General features: G+C 43.3%; 1 protein-coding gene across 2 annotated transcripts in view; it reads left to right on the top strand.

Annotated features, from left to right (window-relative positions):
* NOP14 (NOP14 nucleolar protein) overlaps positions 1 to 16093 on the top strand; it is a 1083467-nt gene extending 1067374 nt beyond the window's left edge. For both annotated transcript variants that reach the window (XM_044062921.1, XM_044062920.1), the window contains one exon: positions 15617 to 16093. In XM_044062921.1, coding sequence (XP_043918856.1) covers positions 15617 to 15716 — 100 coding nt within the window. In that variant the 3' untranslated portion in view covers positions 15717 to 16093. The remainder of the gene's footprint in view (positions 1 to 15616) is intronic.
* The last annotated feature ends 254 nt before the right edge of the window (positions 16094 to 16347 follow it).

The following is a 16347-nucleotide window of genomic DNA, read 5'->3' on the forward strand; positions in this document are numbered from 1 at the left end:
AGTACCAAGAACTGCGCAACCTACTCCCCAGCTATTTCTTGAAACTTACAGCAGATGCTATTGCTATCCCAGTCTCCACTCTCATAAACAGATCAATTGTTGAAAACTATGTGCCCAAACTCTGGAAAATATCCTATGTTACACCCATACATAAAGGCGGGACCTCCACTGAACTTAATAACTACAGACCCATTGCTTTACTCTCCCCCCTGGCCAAAATCCTAGAAAAATGCATCCATACCCAGATGCTAAACTATCTCCTAGACTGCAGCATCCTGTCACCTATTCAGCATGGTTTCAGACCTGCCTATAGTACCACTACAGCTCTCCTCTGCTTCACAGACACAGTAAACCGTCTCAGAAATGAAGGCCTGCAAGTGTCAACTCTTTTTTTGGATATGTCCAAAGCATTTGACACGGTCTCGCACCAAATCCTGCTAAACAAACTAAACCAATATCATCTATCTAATTCCACTCTTACCTGTTTCCAAAGCTACTTAACTGACAGGTACCAAGCTGTGAAATGGGAAAATTCTCTCTCTCCTCAGCTGCCCATAACTATAGGAGTCCCACAGGGTTCTATCTTAGGACCACTACTATTCACAGTCTTCACAAATGACCTCCACACAGCATACATCTATAATTCAGTATGCAGATGACACTACCTTAATCTGTGCTGCACAAAACATTCCCACCCTCCTGCAAACAACTCAACTAGCATTCTCTGACGTTGAAAACTACCTTACCAAAGCCCAACTTATCCTCAATCCAAAGAAAACTCAGTTTATGATTATAACCAGTTCTAACAAAAACACTAACAGTCAATTCACTATCTACTCCAAAAATGCTACTCCATTTGCTCCAGTGACACAGGCTAAGCTATTGGGAATAACCATAGACTCCCACTAAAATTTGATAGTCATCTCAACTTAACTATTAAAAAAGTACATGCCAAACTGGGGTCACTCTACCGTATCAAACCATTTCTTACCAACAACACAAGATCAGCCATTGCTCGCTCCCAACTTCTATCCACCCTACTCTATGCATCTTCCATTCTGACTAATCTCAACAAAACTGAACTAAGCAAAATGGAAGCCTGCTATAACAGAATTGCCGTTTGCTGCAAATTGCTCATATAGAACTCATCATTGTACTGCTTTAAACAGCTCCACTGGCTTGAACTGCCCAACCTCCTAACCTACAATCAGCTCTGCCTCTGTCATTCTATCTATTACTTCCCAATAAGTGTCCTGCCCTCAAAACCTAGTACAACATCACTCAGCCAAAAGGCCTCTTAGATCATCAAGCAAACTACTACTAGAAATCACCAACAGCTACAATAGCTTTGGAGATGCACTATATAGTAGTTCGGTGGCTAAAAAATGGAACTCTGTCCCTACTAGCATTCAAAACACATCATCCAAAGCCTCCTTTAAAGACCTCATCAGGCAACATCTCAAGCAAAGTTGGCAGTGCCATGATTGCTCCCCAGGCTAGTGAAAGCGGATAACATATGCATACTAAATCTAGAGCAATTTATAATAGTTTTCAATCTTACTCACAAACACTGGCTAATCTACAATGTATGTACTGTACCTGTGTACTATGTATGTATTCTACCTACATTCCAAAGTTCAGCTGTACACCACAAATCTGTTACTTACCTTTATTTTTAAAATTAATATCTTTTTTGATTGTTCTCTCCACTGTAACTGTTTGTGCCGCATGCCACTGTAAAAACATGTCTCTTGTAATTTGTGTGTATACTGATTATGTCTAAATAACTAAATGTGTCTGTAATTTTTCTTTGTGGAGCTTTTCTCCCCGGGCCTCTGCTGAAAAAGGGCCTTTTCGGCTCAGTCAGACACCCCCGGTTAACAAATGTAAAATAAAATAAAATAAATAAATAAAATAAAAATACCTCCTGTACTAGATATTGTTGATGCCTTTTCAGAATCTAGTTTGGCCCCTGATTCTTTGCCTTCTACTTCCAGAAAACCTGACAGATATTACAGGGTTCCTGATTGTCACAAGTTCCTTTTTAAAAATCCTATTGCGGATCCAGAGACTATTTCACAGGGACCCAAGGGCATTAAGGCTTCTACTGCTTAAAATCCTACCCCCTCTGATATAGACTCCAGGGTGCTGGATAGATGGGGTAAGAAAGTTTGCACTTCTGCAACCCTGGCCATTAGGGCTTTAAATTGCCAGTTTCATATGTTAAAGTATCAACAACATGTTATTGGATTGCTTAAACAGAAAATGATGATAATTCCTGACTGTACTGAAAATAAAGAATTACAGGATTTAATACATTGTGCTGAACAGGTTGGAAAACACACTTTACGATGTGGATCTGATTCATTAGAGGCCTCTTGCAGGGCTGCTGTTACTGGGTCTGTGCTCAGAAGGCATGCTTGGCTTACGGTGCAGTCTTTGCCTGATCATGTTAAAGTTAAATTGTTGGATGCTCCCTTAAATCAGGACTGCATGTTTGGCAACAAGGCTGAGGAAGTTCTTAAAAAGATGGAAGATAAAGCTAAATCTATGCAAACTAAGATTTCTTACAAGTTCAGCCTCCTAGATTTAGTAGGCACTGGCCCTCTAAAAATTGATTCTTTCCAGTCCCTTCCAGGTCTTCTCAAGCCAAACCCAGACACAGCAGAAACCCCAGGTTTCAGTCCCAAGGGACACACAAGACTAGGCAGTGGGGGGCTTCTGTACCCAAACCTGGGAGTAGTAAGACTCCCCCGTATGGAAAACTGTCTCAGTGACTTGCTTTTAAAACTTCCAAGCACTTCCCAACTGAATGCTTCTTTAGGTGGAAAGATTGGTCTGCAGGCCAAAAACTGGGAAAACATTACCCAGGACAAATGGGTTTTAAATATAGTGTCCCAAGGATACAGATTTCATTTCCACACTTTACCAACACCAAGCGGGTGGCCAGATCTACTCCCAAATCAATGGGCAGAGGCCCAAAATCAAGTACTCTCTCTCTCAAACATCGGGGCTATTCAGTTGGTACCAGAAGAGGAAAAGGTACAAGGTTTCTATTCAAGACTTTTCCTGGTACCCAGAAAAGGCAATACATGGCGTCCTATCCTGGACTTTTCTATTCTAAACACCTTTCTGGTGATTCCAAAATTCAAAATGCTGACTCTTCACCAGCTGCTTCCTATGCTAGGCAAGGATGCACGGTTGGCAACACTAGACTTAAAAGAAGCATACCTGCACATCCCTAACACGGAGTCTTAGAGAAGATACCTATGCTTCAAAGCAGGCTGCATGCACTATCAGTTCTCTGAAATGCCCTTTGGCTTATCTACTGCTCCCACGGTATTCACAAAGTGCCTAGCTCCAGTCATTGCATTTTGCAGGCAAAGAAATATTCAAATATACCCCTACCTGGACGATTGGCTAATTTAGGCAGAAAGCAAGGACATTTATTTTGAATCATCTGGCCTTTGTTCAAAGGGTACTGACTTGTCTGGGGTTCTTCATAAACTAAAAGAAATCCCACCTGGTACCCTGTCAACAAATTATATTCCTGGGAGCAAGCTTGAATACAACTTCCCAGATGGCTTTCCTCATACCAGAGAAACTGATTCATGTGACAACTTACTTCAAACAAGTGGCCACAAAAATCCAGCTATCTGCAAGGCAAATACTTCAAGCCCTGGGGTTCATGGCCTCCTGCATTCTTCTAATTCCATATGCAAAGCTGCATATGTGGAAACTACAATGGTATCTCACAAGCCTATGGTGTCAACATTCACAGGATCTAGAAGCAAGGATTCCTATCATACCTTGCCTATGCCTAGAGTTCCTTTGGTGGGCAGAGGCCTGCCACCAAAACAGGGGACTACCATTCACTTTAACCCCTGCCGCCCAAATCTTAGCAGACACATCAGACTATGCATGGCGGGCTCACCTGGCAGGGAAGTGCATTCAGGGCAAATGGAACCCAAGTCAAATGCACCTGCACATAAATCAAAAGGAAATGTTAGCTGTACAGAATGTTCTGACAGCCTTCAAGGACCACATTCTTCCAGGACAGCTAATGGTAAAGACGGACAACACCACTGTCATGTGGTACATAAACAAGCAGGGGGGTACACATTCTTACCCCCCTCTGCAGACTAGCCATGGCATTGTGGAACACAGCCTTGAGCTACCAAGTGAATCTACAATCTCAATTCCTGCCAGGAAAACTAAATACACTGGCAGACGGACTAAGCAGAAACCTCATGGACCCACACGAGTGGAAACTGGAACCAAGGATTTTCAAAATGTTGACAAACAAATGAGGGAGCCCAGATATAGACCTGTTTGCCTCCCCCCAGAACCATCAACTGGACAAATTTTGCACAAGGAATCCCCACAAGCTAGCTTAGAAAGTGTATGCTGTATCCTTCAGCGGGAAAAACCTATCCGTTTATGCCTTTCCTATGCCTCTGCTCTCCAAGGTACTACTAAAGATCAAACAGGACAAGCCAAGGACAATTTTAATTGCACCAGACTGTCCTTGCCAACACTGGTACCCACTCTTAGTGTGTCGCACTTGGCTCCATGGCACCTGCCTCAGACTCCTTCCCTGTTTTCTCAGCAGGAGAACCAGATTCTGCACCCTCAGCTGCAAACCCTGAACCTAGCAGCCTGGCTAATTATCTAATCTCTCCTTTACCATCCCTCATTAAATCAGTGATGGGTATAATTTTAGAGGCAAGGAGGCCTAGTACTAGAAAATCTTATGCTGCAAAATGGAAAAGATTCTGTGCCTGGAACCAGTATCAAGGAATGAACGCAGGATTGTCCAGTTTACATCAGATTATACAATACTTGACTGAGATACTTCATAAGGGCTTGTCTTTTTCCTCAATCAAAATTCATGCCTCTGCCATTTCAGCTCATTATAGCACAGAGCCTCCCCTCTTCTCTCACCCACTGCTCAAGCAGTTCCTCAGAGGGGCCAAAAATTTAAGGCCACCCAGGAGAGCCCCAACTCCAGCCTGGGATCTTAACTTTGTCTTGGAGAAATTCACTCTTCCTCCTTTCGAGCCAGCTGCTACTGCAGATTTAAAATTTATTTCCTGGAAAACTACTTTCCTTTTAGCAATCACTTCTGCAAGAAGGGTATCTGAATTACAGGCCCTTATGGCAGTGGAACCTTTCATAATCTTTCATGTGGACAGAGTGTCCCTCAGAACTAATCCCTCCTTCATGCCCAAGGTGGTATTCAGTGTGGCTCTTAATCAGTCCATTCATTTGCCTACCTTCTTTCCTACCCACAGAACAAAGGGGAATGGATACTGCACTCTTTATGTGCACAGACAGCTTAGATTCTACTTGGACAGGACTAAACCTCAAAGGAAATCTGAAGAACTGCTGGTGACATTTGCTGCAGGGACAGAGGGGAAAGCTATTTCAAAACAAACCATTTCAAAATGGATAGGCCACTGCATTAATTTCTGCTATAAGCACCATGGAAAACCTATCCCACAGGGCATCAGACCCCATTCAACCAGAGCTGCATATACCTCTATAGCCTTTCTCATGGGCATCCCTACTAGGGACATCCTAGAAGCTGCTACCTGAAGTTCTGTACATACTTTCACCAAGCATTATCATTTGCCAATTTTCTGTAAATCCAGAGCTGATTTTGCCACTGCAGTCTTGCAGGGCCTTATAGCTGGTCCTAATTCTATTTAAATTCCTCCTCCCAACCTTAGCTTTGGGAATCTACCCAGATGTAATGACTGCAACAGTGAAACACAAAGAACATAGTACAGTTGTGTACACTTACCATAAATTTAGATGTTTGAGTGTATTCACTGTTGCAGTCCTGGTTACCCTCCCTCCAGCCCCCTTTCTTCTTTTGACTATACCTCTACTCTCTCTTACACCAAAAAGCTTTTATAGTATAGTATTTGCTTTTTTGTTGGAGGTATATCCTTATATTTATCGATTTAATTGCTTCCCATTAGGGAGGCACCTGACATCTGGGGCAAGAAAAAACGATGTAATGGCGAATGCTGCATGTTTTATACCCCTGACGTCATGGAAGAAGGGACAGCAACCGACGCAGGACCCAAGACTTTGTTAATCAGGCCGACTGAGAGCTACTGAAAGCAGATAACCCAAATGTAATGACTGCAACAGTGAATACACTGATACATCTACATTTATGGTAAGTGTACACAATTGTACTTTATGGTGGTAATTTGGTCTTTGGAACACTGCCTAAAAAAGGCACTATAAGGGTGGCAAGAGCCTTGGCCACTATCTGGAAGCCCAGGGGTGACAGATGCAACCATCTTTGGCAAAGCATCGAGGTCTGTCAGTCATGTCAACACAGTCAGGCAGATGCTGGATCCCCTTAGAATGACACCAGAAACTTAGCCAATTGTTGAAATCAATCATTTTCTGCTTGTACTGTGATATCATTCTGGGTGATAGGATGCTGCTCAGGGCTAGGGTCATACCTGCCTGGGCTACATAATCTGAGAGCTCCTCCATGTCTCTTTTCATGTAGTTCAGGGAGGTATGTCTCAGGTCATTCACACACACATGTACAATGACAGAGTCATGTTTGTACCTGTTGTTGAGGGACCTGAGTGCGTGTGTCATATGGCAGATCGTGGTACCTGGCAGGCAGCTGTTACTTTCTCCTTATCCAACCTAGTGAGTGGAACATCAGTGTGTCTCACTATCAAGTCACCTATGACTAGTGTGTTGGGCATGCTGTTTTGCCTAAGGGACTTTGGTTGAGTGGCACACTCACTATGTGATTATATTCTTTAAAATTGGTAAGTACTTTTACTAAAAAAAAAAAAAAAAAAAACATTGCACCAGTATATCTAAGGCAGCAAATACAGTGAACAGCAGTCGCCAAACCTCATTTCGCCAAAAAAAAAAACTTTTAATTTACAAGCAAATTCTGCAACAGTATCGCAAGTACTAACACAAACTAGCTCCTACACATGTAATGCTAATGTAATAAGGTGAAAATATTCTAGAGTTCTGTACTCTAACTGATGATCTACCACAAAACTTAAAGGAGATTCTTTCTTTTCCTGTGGCTTGCAAAGGGGAAAACTCTCCACCAGGTAATAAGTATTCTCGCATGTCATCAACCTGTGCTTGCACCTTCATCAAACATAAGATCATCGCATACATGTCATTACAGCAGGAACCCAACAAACATTTAACCTTCTGACGCCACCCATCTACTAAATTTTGTGTTTTAGTTAACCTAGTTAACCAGATGTCTTCTGCTTTTCTGCACATATGCCTGAACCACCATAATCTGTTCTATTTGGCCTTTTCTGCAGTTGGAGCCATTTTGGCCTTTGCTCTGGTGATCTTATTTCACTTATTCCACAATGTGCATCCTTTCACCAATCTCAAGTACATTATCTTCGTCACCTCTATCTTTAGGTTTCTGTACCATACAGTAGTACTGATTGCACCATCGTTTTGTACCTTATGTTTGAGCTTTTTTTGGCGTTCTTCTATCATACACTACCTCTGACAGTCTGTGCCAGTTGGCAGCAGCCCCTCTTATTCTAGCTTTGACCTCCTCATTTAGATTTCCTTCTCCTCCATCACCCCATCCTATATTTCCCAGATACTTGAAGTCATTAATCTGTATCTGTATTTTCCCTTCTATCCCAATTATCAGGTTCTTCTGATTTCCCCCATTTGCTGCCATTACAACGGTCTCACCTGTACTCCTTTTTTTTTTCTCTTTTTTTTTTTGTCCCATCTGCCTTTAATTTTTCATTCCCTTCCCGTATCCTTTGCGCTATTTCAGAGTCTGACTGTAATGCTATGTCATCCCCATAGGGCAACTTTGTTGATCTGTCCCCTCCATCCTATTTGCTTATGCTGTCCATCTCCAGTATGAATAGTTGTGGGCTCAGAACTGAACCATGATCTATACCTTCTCCTATTGGAACCTCTCTGTGAGTCCAAACATTGTTCATACTTCAGTCATTGAGCCCTTGTACATAGCCTGCACTAATTCTGCCAGTGTTTCTGGGGAAACACTCTACACAACTCCTGAAGTGCACTGGGTATATCCGAGAACAGAAATACTAATGCCATCAACTATCTTACAGTAGTGTGAAACCCAACATTGCAGCCATAGATACTCCCAAACATGTACACTGTGCAAGTTATGCCATATGAAGTGGAAAAAATATCCTGTTAATTTGGTAGGTGGAAAGTTGAACTGTAAACTTAATTGCAGCAGGTTCAACATCACAGATGATAAAAGAAGGGCTCATTGCAGTGTAAGAATCTGCAAGCAGCTCTATCACTGCATTCTACACTAGGTTATAGAAAGACTTGCTCTCTTTGAATTCATTATACAGATGACAGTGGGAACCTCTGATTGCAAACCTCCACCGTAACCCAGCCATGCATTGGGTGTATTTGCATTATTGGTTTACCTTTTTGCATGAAAGTACCATCAGCAAGCCACATAGGACACATTGATAACTCCATGATAATTTTCTACAGTTGTCAACCAAAGCATAATGACACTTCCCTTGTTATCTTTTATTCTCCTATGCAAATAACATCCTGAATGAAGAGAACAGCACAGTCATTAACATCTAAGTTATCCAATGGTAAAGAGCTGTGACATCCTTTCCTAATATGTAACGATTAACAGTTTGAGACATGTATCTTCGATCTGGCAATGTGAAAGAAGGAAAGTCATTAGACTCAAATACTTCTATCCTAATATGAAGGCCTTAAATTGCACCACCACAACTGCATAGAGTTAATGTTGGTGTGGTTTCGATGTCAATAGTTTTTCTCCCTTTCTTGTGAATAGTGTAATTGCACAAACACAATGCTTATCAGGCAACTTCCTCTAATAGCCCCAGTAACTCTTCTTTATTGCTTCACATTCTTTTATGTAGAGAAACCCATCCATGTTTAATATATCACTCTATTTTTGTAATCTGACATAACCGTATTCATAACAGCCAATGGTACCAGCCCTGTGTACACCATCATCTATACCAGCTGACGTACTTAATTCACCATCCATATGAATACAAGCAACAAGACCCACCACTAAGGTCTTACAAGTGGGCTTTCAAATCTACAACAGTACAACATACACTGCCTATGTGCACAACTGTCTTTACTTCAGCACATCTATCCCTTTAAAGTTGCCTCTACTCCCACTTCCAAGTGCATCCAACAACACGTAACCTACACAGTTGCATGGCATACACAAAGCATTATCATACATCAGCAAGGTACACGAACATTAACAAGAATCTTCTTTACAGAACTCTGCTAGTATATGAAGTAAGACATTGGTATAATTGAATCTGCTGCCACTGCCAAAATTCTCACTTGCTGTAACTAAATCTAGCATACTTTTTTCCTCACAATCAGCTTTGCAACTTTGTAAGCTACTACCACTGCTGGACCTTGTTGGTGTGTTATATTTAACTGTTGATGTCTGTGTTTTCTGCAGCTTCACCATTGCCGACTTTTGCCTGCGTTCTCTATGACCATTTTCACCATTTTGCGACAAACGGCCACTATAATTATTCCAACTGCATTCATGTATATACTTTTAAAGAGAGAGATGCACCTTACACAATCACAGACAATGATGACATACCCATCCAATATTTAAAAAGATGCATAAGGGAAGGGGGAAGCACGTACACCGTCATACTTGATGTTCTTCGTGTTTTACTGTTGCAGTCATCACACTTTGATTATCCTGCCAGGGGTAGTCCTTAGTCGGCCCGAATACCAGAGGCTTAATATTTCTGCATCTGTTGCTGTCACTTCAGGACTGACGTCAGATCGTCGGTGGTATAAAAACAGGCAGCCGATGCCATTACATCAGTCTTTCTTGCCGAGGAGCCCGAAGCAGAAGCAGTTCGCATGAGTGCCGGTCGGCTGCTACCTGAGTTTTCATTTCCAAAATTTAATCATCTTGAAGCCTTCTAAGGCTAAGTACCCTGGTGGGGATCCTTTTTTCTTGCTCTAATCGATGTCAGAAAAAGTTAACAATTGTCTCACCTGTGGAAAGCAAATACCACACCGAGATTTCCATTCTTACTGCGTCACCTGTTTAGACCTAAACCTCGACGTACCTCGCTGTCAGTTTTGTGCTTTGTTCAGTGCCCGAGCTATTCATCGTGGGGCCCTTATTGTAGCTAAATACTTTCGTTCTCGATCTCCGTATTCCGAAATGGCTTCAGTAAGCCATCCCACTCCCGATCTTCCAAAAAAACATAAGGATAAAGACAGTGACAGGACCGCACAGGTCCAAAACTGCCACCGACGCTTCCATTAAGCTAGTCACCAGTTCAAGGGTACTCAGTGAGGTGCTTTTGCAGCCCATGATGCCTGCTTCGATGGATTCGCAGGCCACTACAGAGACCCATTCGGAGTCTGGTACGCCACGAGACTCTTCATTGACTACGGAACCTGTGGATGTCTCTACCTTGGATGGGTCCGGAGCAGCTGTGCAGGCACCAGCTTCTGAGGAAGTTCTTCGCATTACCGATTTTCGACACAAAACTATGACTTCTTTTGCATCTTCAGTTCTTTCTAAAACTACCAAGTTTCTAAGGCCAAGAGTACGACCTACACCTAAAAAAACGATGACCCAAACTCAAGCGCCTGCTTCCTTGCCACAATCTCAAATGCTTAAAATGGCAGAAGACCTGATCATGCTGATTAGGGGAAGCCAGCCTTCCCCTGCTAAACGAAAGAGACTCGTCCCCAGCAGTTTTATCTGACCAAGAGTCCGACTACTCTGAGGTTTCTGAATATGAAGATATGCCCTTATCTGCCTATGAGGATTCAGATCTAGAGGAATCCATTCCTTCTGCCTCCCCTCCAGAGGATTTTTCTTTTGGTGAAACCCTACATACTTTGAGAGAGCATTTCCATTGAGAATGCCAGGATTATCCTCAGTCCAAAAAGAGGCTCAGGAAATTTTTAGATTTACCACAGCACAGACCCTTAGCTATCCCTCCTGTTCTGGATGTTGTGGGTGATGTCTTTATGGAATCCAGTCTAACTCCTGATACTTTACCCCCTGCTCCAAGGAAACCTGACAGGTACTACTGAGTCCCTGACTCTCAACAAATTTCTATTCAAAAATCCTACTGCTGACCCAGAGGTCATCTCCCAAGGACCTAAAGGAATAAAAGCAACTACAGCTAAGAATACCACCCCCTCGGGCAGGGATTCCCGAGCTTTAGACAGATGGGGTAAAAATGTATACACCTCTGCAACTCTCCCCAATAGAGCATTGAATTGTCAGTTCCACATGCTAAAATACCAGCAACATACTATGGAACTTCTTAAGCAAAAATTATCTACCTTTCCTGGCTATGCAGAAAATAAAGAATTACAGGAGCTTATGCATTCTGCAAGCCAAGTCAAGAAGTATACCCTGCAGTGTGGGTTTGACACCCTAGAAGCATCTTGCAGGGCAGCAGTCACAGGTTCTGTACTTAGAAGGCATGCCTGGCTTAAGGAGCAGACCTTGCCAAACCATGTCAAATCAAAATTATTGGACGCTCCTCTTAACAAGGACAATCTGTTTGGCACCAAAGCAGAAGAGGTTTAAAAAGTATGGAAAAGGCAAAGTCTATGCAGATAGTCAAAGATTTTTTTGCAAGTGCAGCCTCCGAGATTCAGTAGGCATTGCCCCTCAAAACATTGGTCCTTTCCAGCCCCCTCAAGGCCAACTCAAACTAGACCTAGGGGAACCAGACCCCCCAGATTACAGTCTCAGGGTATGCAGAGATCTAAGCAATGGAGTACCTCCACTTCTAAAGCAGGGAGTGCTAAGCCACCCCCTTAAGGAAAGTATTCACAATGACTTCTCAACTCCACTCCTCACCTCTGCCCAATTGCTCGTACCCCTAGGAGGAAAACGTGCCCACCATGCAAAAAACTGGACCTCCATCACCAACGATCGATGGGTCCTTGGCATAGTATCCCAGGAGTACAGATTTTATTTCCATATGCTGCAAATCCCAAATGGGTTCCCAGACCTTCCTCCAAACCAGTGGGCAGAGGCACAAACCCAAGTTCAGTCACTGATCTCCATAAGGGCAATTCAGCCTGTTCCTGCAGAACAGTTAGGCCAAGGTTTCTATTCCAGACTTTTCCTGGTACCCAGAAAAGAGGGCACCTAGCACCCAATCTTAGATCCATCCATTCTAAACACCTTCCTGGTGGTACCAAAATTCAAAATGCCCACCCTACAGCAGCTTCTCCCTATGCTGTCCAAAGATGCCTGGTTAGCCACCCTAGACCTAAAGGAGGCCTATCTGCACATCCCAATCAGGGACTCCTGCAGGAAATATCTACGTTTCAGGGCAGGATCTATGCATTATCAGTTCTCTGCAATTCCCTTTGGCTTATCCACTGCTCCCAGAGTTTTCACAAAATGCCTGGCTCCAGCCATTCCCTATTGCAGACAGAGAAATACTCAAATTTATCATTACTTGGACGATTGCCTGATTCAGGCAGACAGGAAAAGCTGTTGCAGCACCTGACATTTGTAAAGGACCTTCTAACCTCCCTGCCTCCCTGGGGTACACTATCAACGAAAAGAAATCCAAACTAGTCCCCAGTCTAAAAATTGTATTCCTGGGAGCAAGCTTGGGCACACCATCCGAGATGGCATTCCTTATTCCAGAAAAACAAGCCTATCTGAAAGGCTACTTCACTCAAATGGCCACCAGAACCCAGCTGTCTGCAAGGAAAATCCTGCAGGCTCTAGGGTTCATGGCCTCCTGCATTCTACTAATTCTATATGCCAGACTGCATATGAGGAAACTTCAGTGGTACTTAAAAAGTTTTTAGTGCCAACATTCTCAGGACCTGGAAACTGTCATACCTGTAATACCTTGTCTAAGGAAAGAATTTCTTTGGTGGGCAGCAGCATGCAACCACAACAAGGGACTTCCCTTTACACAACCCCATGCTTCCCAGACCCTAACCACAGACGCATCAGACTATGCCTGGGGTGCACATCTAGGAGGCAGGTGCATTCAGGGCCACTGGAGCCCAAACCAAATTCATCTGCACATCAACCAAAAAGAGATGCAAAGTTACAAAGACATGCATCTGGAGCCTTTCTCCCTGGGCCTCTGCTGAAAATTGGCTTTGTTCCAAGTTGGACTTTCCCGGTTAACAAATGATAAATAAATAAAATAAATAAATAAGATGCTAGCTGTTCAGCACGCTGTGACAGCTTTCAGATTCCTACTCTCACCCAGGGCCCCTACTAATCAAAACCGATAACACCACAGTGATGTGGCACATCAACAAACAGGGGGGAACCCACTCTTACCCACTCTGCAGGCTAGCCATGACCCTGTGGAACACAGCCTCAGCCATGCATGTTCAGCTGCAAGCTCAATTCCTGCCAGGCGACCAAACCTCTCTTGCAGGCAACTTAAGCAGAAATCTCCTAGACCCACACTAGTAGCAATTAAACCACCACACCTTCGGCCTTGTGACCCAGAAATGGGGTACCCCGAAGATGGACCTATGTGCCTTCCCCTACACCCAGCAGCTCAGCAAATTCTGCACCAGGGTACCTCACAGCAAGGCCTGGAAAGTGGATGCCCTATCCTTCCAGTGGGCAAACCTCTCAATCTATGCATTTCCCCCTCTGCCTCTTCTTACAAGAGTATTACTCAAGATAAGGCAGGAAAGACCAAGGACAATCCTGATTGCCCCAGACTGGCCATGCCAACACTGGTACCCACTACTGCGCAGTCTGTCACCAGTGCCCCATGACACCTACCCTAGATCCCAACCCTCCTGACTCAGCAAGAGGGACAGATCTTGCATCCACAATTGAAGACCCTGAACTTTGCAGCCTGGCTTATTCCTTGAATTTTCTTCCAGTGGCCAGCCTAAGCAAGCCAGGTACTGGATGTCATACGTGAAGCCAGACGACCCAGTACAAGGAAATCCTATGCTGATAAGTGGAAAAGGTATTGTTCCTGGATTCACTCTAAAGGAGCAGATACAGCACAGCCCTCCTTACCTCTCATCCTGGATTACCTAGCAGACATACTCCACAGAGGTATGCCCTTCTCCTCCATTAAGATCCATATCTCTGCTCATTACAGCACTGAGCCACCTCTCTTCCCTCACCCTGTCATCAAGCAGTTCTTGAGAGGGGCTAACAACTTAAGCCTACCAAGAAGAGCCCCCATCCCTGCTTGGGACCTTAATGTTGTGATGGAAAAGCTCACGCTACCCCCCACCCCTTGAGCCTGCAGCATCAGCAGAGTTAAAATTCCTCTCTTGGAAAACAGCCTTGCTTCTGGCCATCACTTCAGCTAGAAAAGTGTCTGAGCTACAAGCACTTATTGCTGTGTGACCCTTCATTATTTTTCATGCTGACAGGGTCTCCCTCGGGACTAACCCAACTTTTATGCCTAATGTGTGGTGTCCAATGTGGCTCTCAGCCAATCTGTCCATTTGCCCACCTTTTTCCCTAATCCTCAAAATAAGGGGGAAAGGATCCTGCACTCTTTAGATGTGCACAGACAGCTCAGATTCTACCTTGATAGGACTAAGCCCTTCAGGAAATCTGACCAGTTACTAGTCAGCTTTGGACCAGGGGCAGAGGGCAAGGCCATATCAAAACAAACCATCTCCAAATGGATAGCACACTATCCATTTCTGTTACAAATACCATGGGAAACCACTCCCTCAGGGGGTCAGAACGCATTCCACTAGGGCAACTTAAACCTCTACAGCCTTTCTCAGAGGAGTCTCCATCAGGGACATTCTGGAAGATGCTACTTGGAGTTCTGTTCATACTTTCACCAAGCATTACCACCTGCCTATCTTTTCCAAATCCAGGGCGGGCTTTGCAACAGCAGTCCTGCAGGGCATACTAGCCAGCCGCAGCTCTTCTTGACTACCTCCACCCATTCTTCGGCTTTGGGAGTCAACCCAAGTGTGATGACTGCAACAGTGAAACACGAAGAACATAGTACAGTTGTGTACACTTACCATAAATGTAGATGTTCGAGTGTATTCACTGTTGCAGTCCTGGTTTCCCACCCTCCAGCCCACTTGTCTCTCTCTCTCTCTCTCTCTCCCCTTACAGGGCTATTGGTATTTTCTTTTTACTGGTGGTGTTTTTCCACCATAACTTGGCTCCCTATTTGGGGGCTCCTGACATTTGGGGCAAGACAAACTGATGTAATGGCGTCGGCTGCCTGCTTTTATACCCCTGACAATCTGACGTCAGTCCAGAAGCAACAGCTACTGACGCAGAAATACTAAGCCTCTGGTGTTTGGGCCGAATGAGGGCTACCCCTGGCAGGATAACCCAAGTGTGATGACTACAACAGTAAATACACTCGAACATCTACATTTATGGTAAGTGTACACAACTGTACTTTTCTTGTGATACTCTTGTTTATTTTCATATTTTAATATAAAACAATTCTAGTGGAATAACCAGTGCAATTGTATTTAATGAAGAGAAATTATGATAAGAATGTTTTTGCTAGCTGCATAAGAATAATCATTGATGTCTGGAAATCAGACTGAAGCAATTAATGTTTCTTTGCAGGGATTCTGAAAGAAAAAGGAAGGTAAAAGATCTGTTTAACAGTCTGAGTGCCCAGGAGGGTGAATGGAAGTCTTTGAAGAAGAAGAAATTGAAAGGCTGAGCAAAGAGCGAAACATTCACCGACAGAGAGTATGACCACCCAGTAGCAAAAGAGAAGATCATGCTGGTTCCTAGAAATATAGGCTGCCTTTATGATATTTGGTCATTGTTTGGTTTTATTGTATAAACTGTACAGATTTATAGCTTAATTTCTGCTTGTAGCAGATGACTTGATTTCAATTTTATATGCTGCACACATCTTGAATACTAAAAGGCTGTATATAGAACCTGACTTTGGTCTAATTTACTGTCTGCAGACATAACATTGTGGCTTTTAAGCGTAATAGTTAAGGTGTTTACCTCACCAATTTGTTACATGCAGCATTTAGGTCCTTGTAATGGAACTGTGAGTAGTTGTAAATATAAACAGTTTATTTATTGGTGTCTTTTTATCATACACTCTTCTCTTTTAGTGGTTCAGTATTGTTAACTACGTAATATTTATTGCTATAGATTGATGGATTTGTCTGCTATTATGTATTCTATTCAACCACTGCAGCTGTCACTTATGCTGAAGTTTATGTGCAGATATGTTTGCAAACTTCCCTTTATCAAGGTACCCTTGGACATATGCAGATTTTTTGTGAACAAATAAAAAAAATGTTATAGCACACTGGCATTTTTTATGCTCA

Source organism: Protopterus annectens, chromosome 2.part1 (assembly GCF_019279795.1).
Source record: "Protopterus annectens isolate FY-2018-M chromosome 2.part1, PAN1.0, whole genome shotgun sequence".
In the NCBI taxonomy this organism is placed as follows: Eukaryota; Metazoa; Chordata; order Ceratodontiformes; family Protopteridae; genus Protopterus; species Protopterus annectens.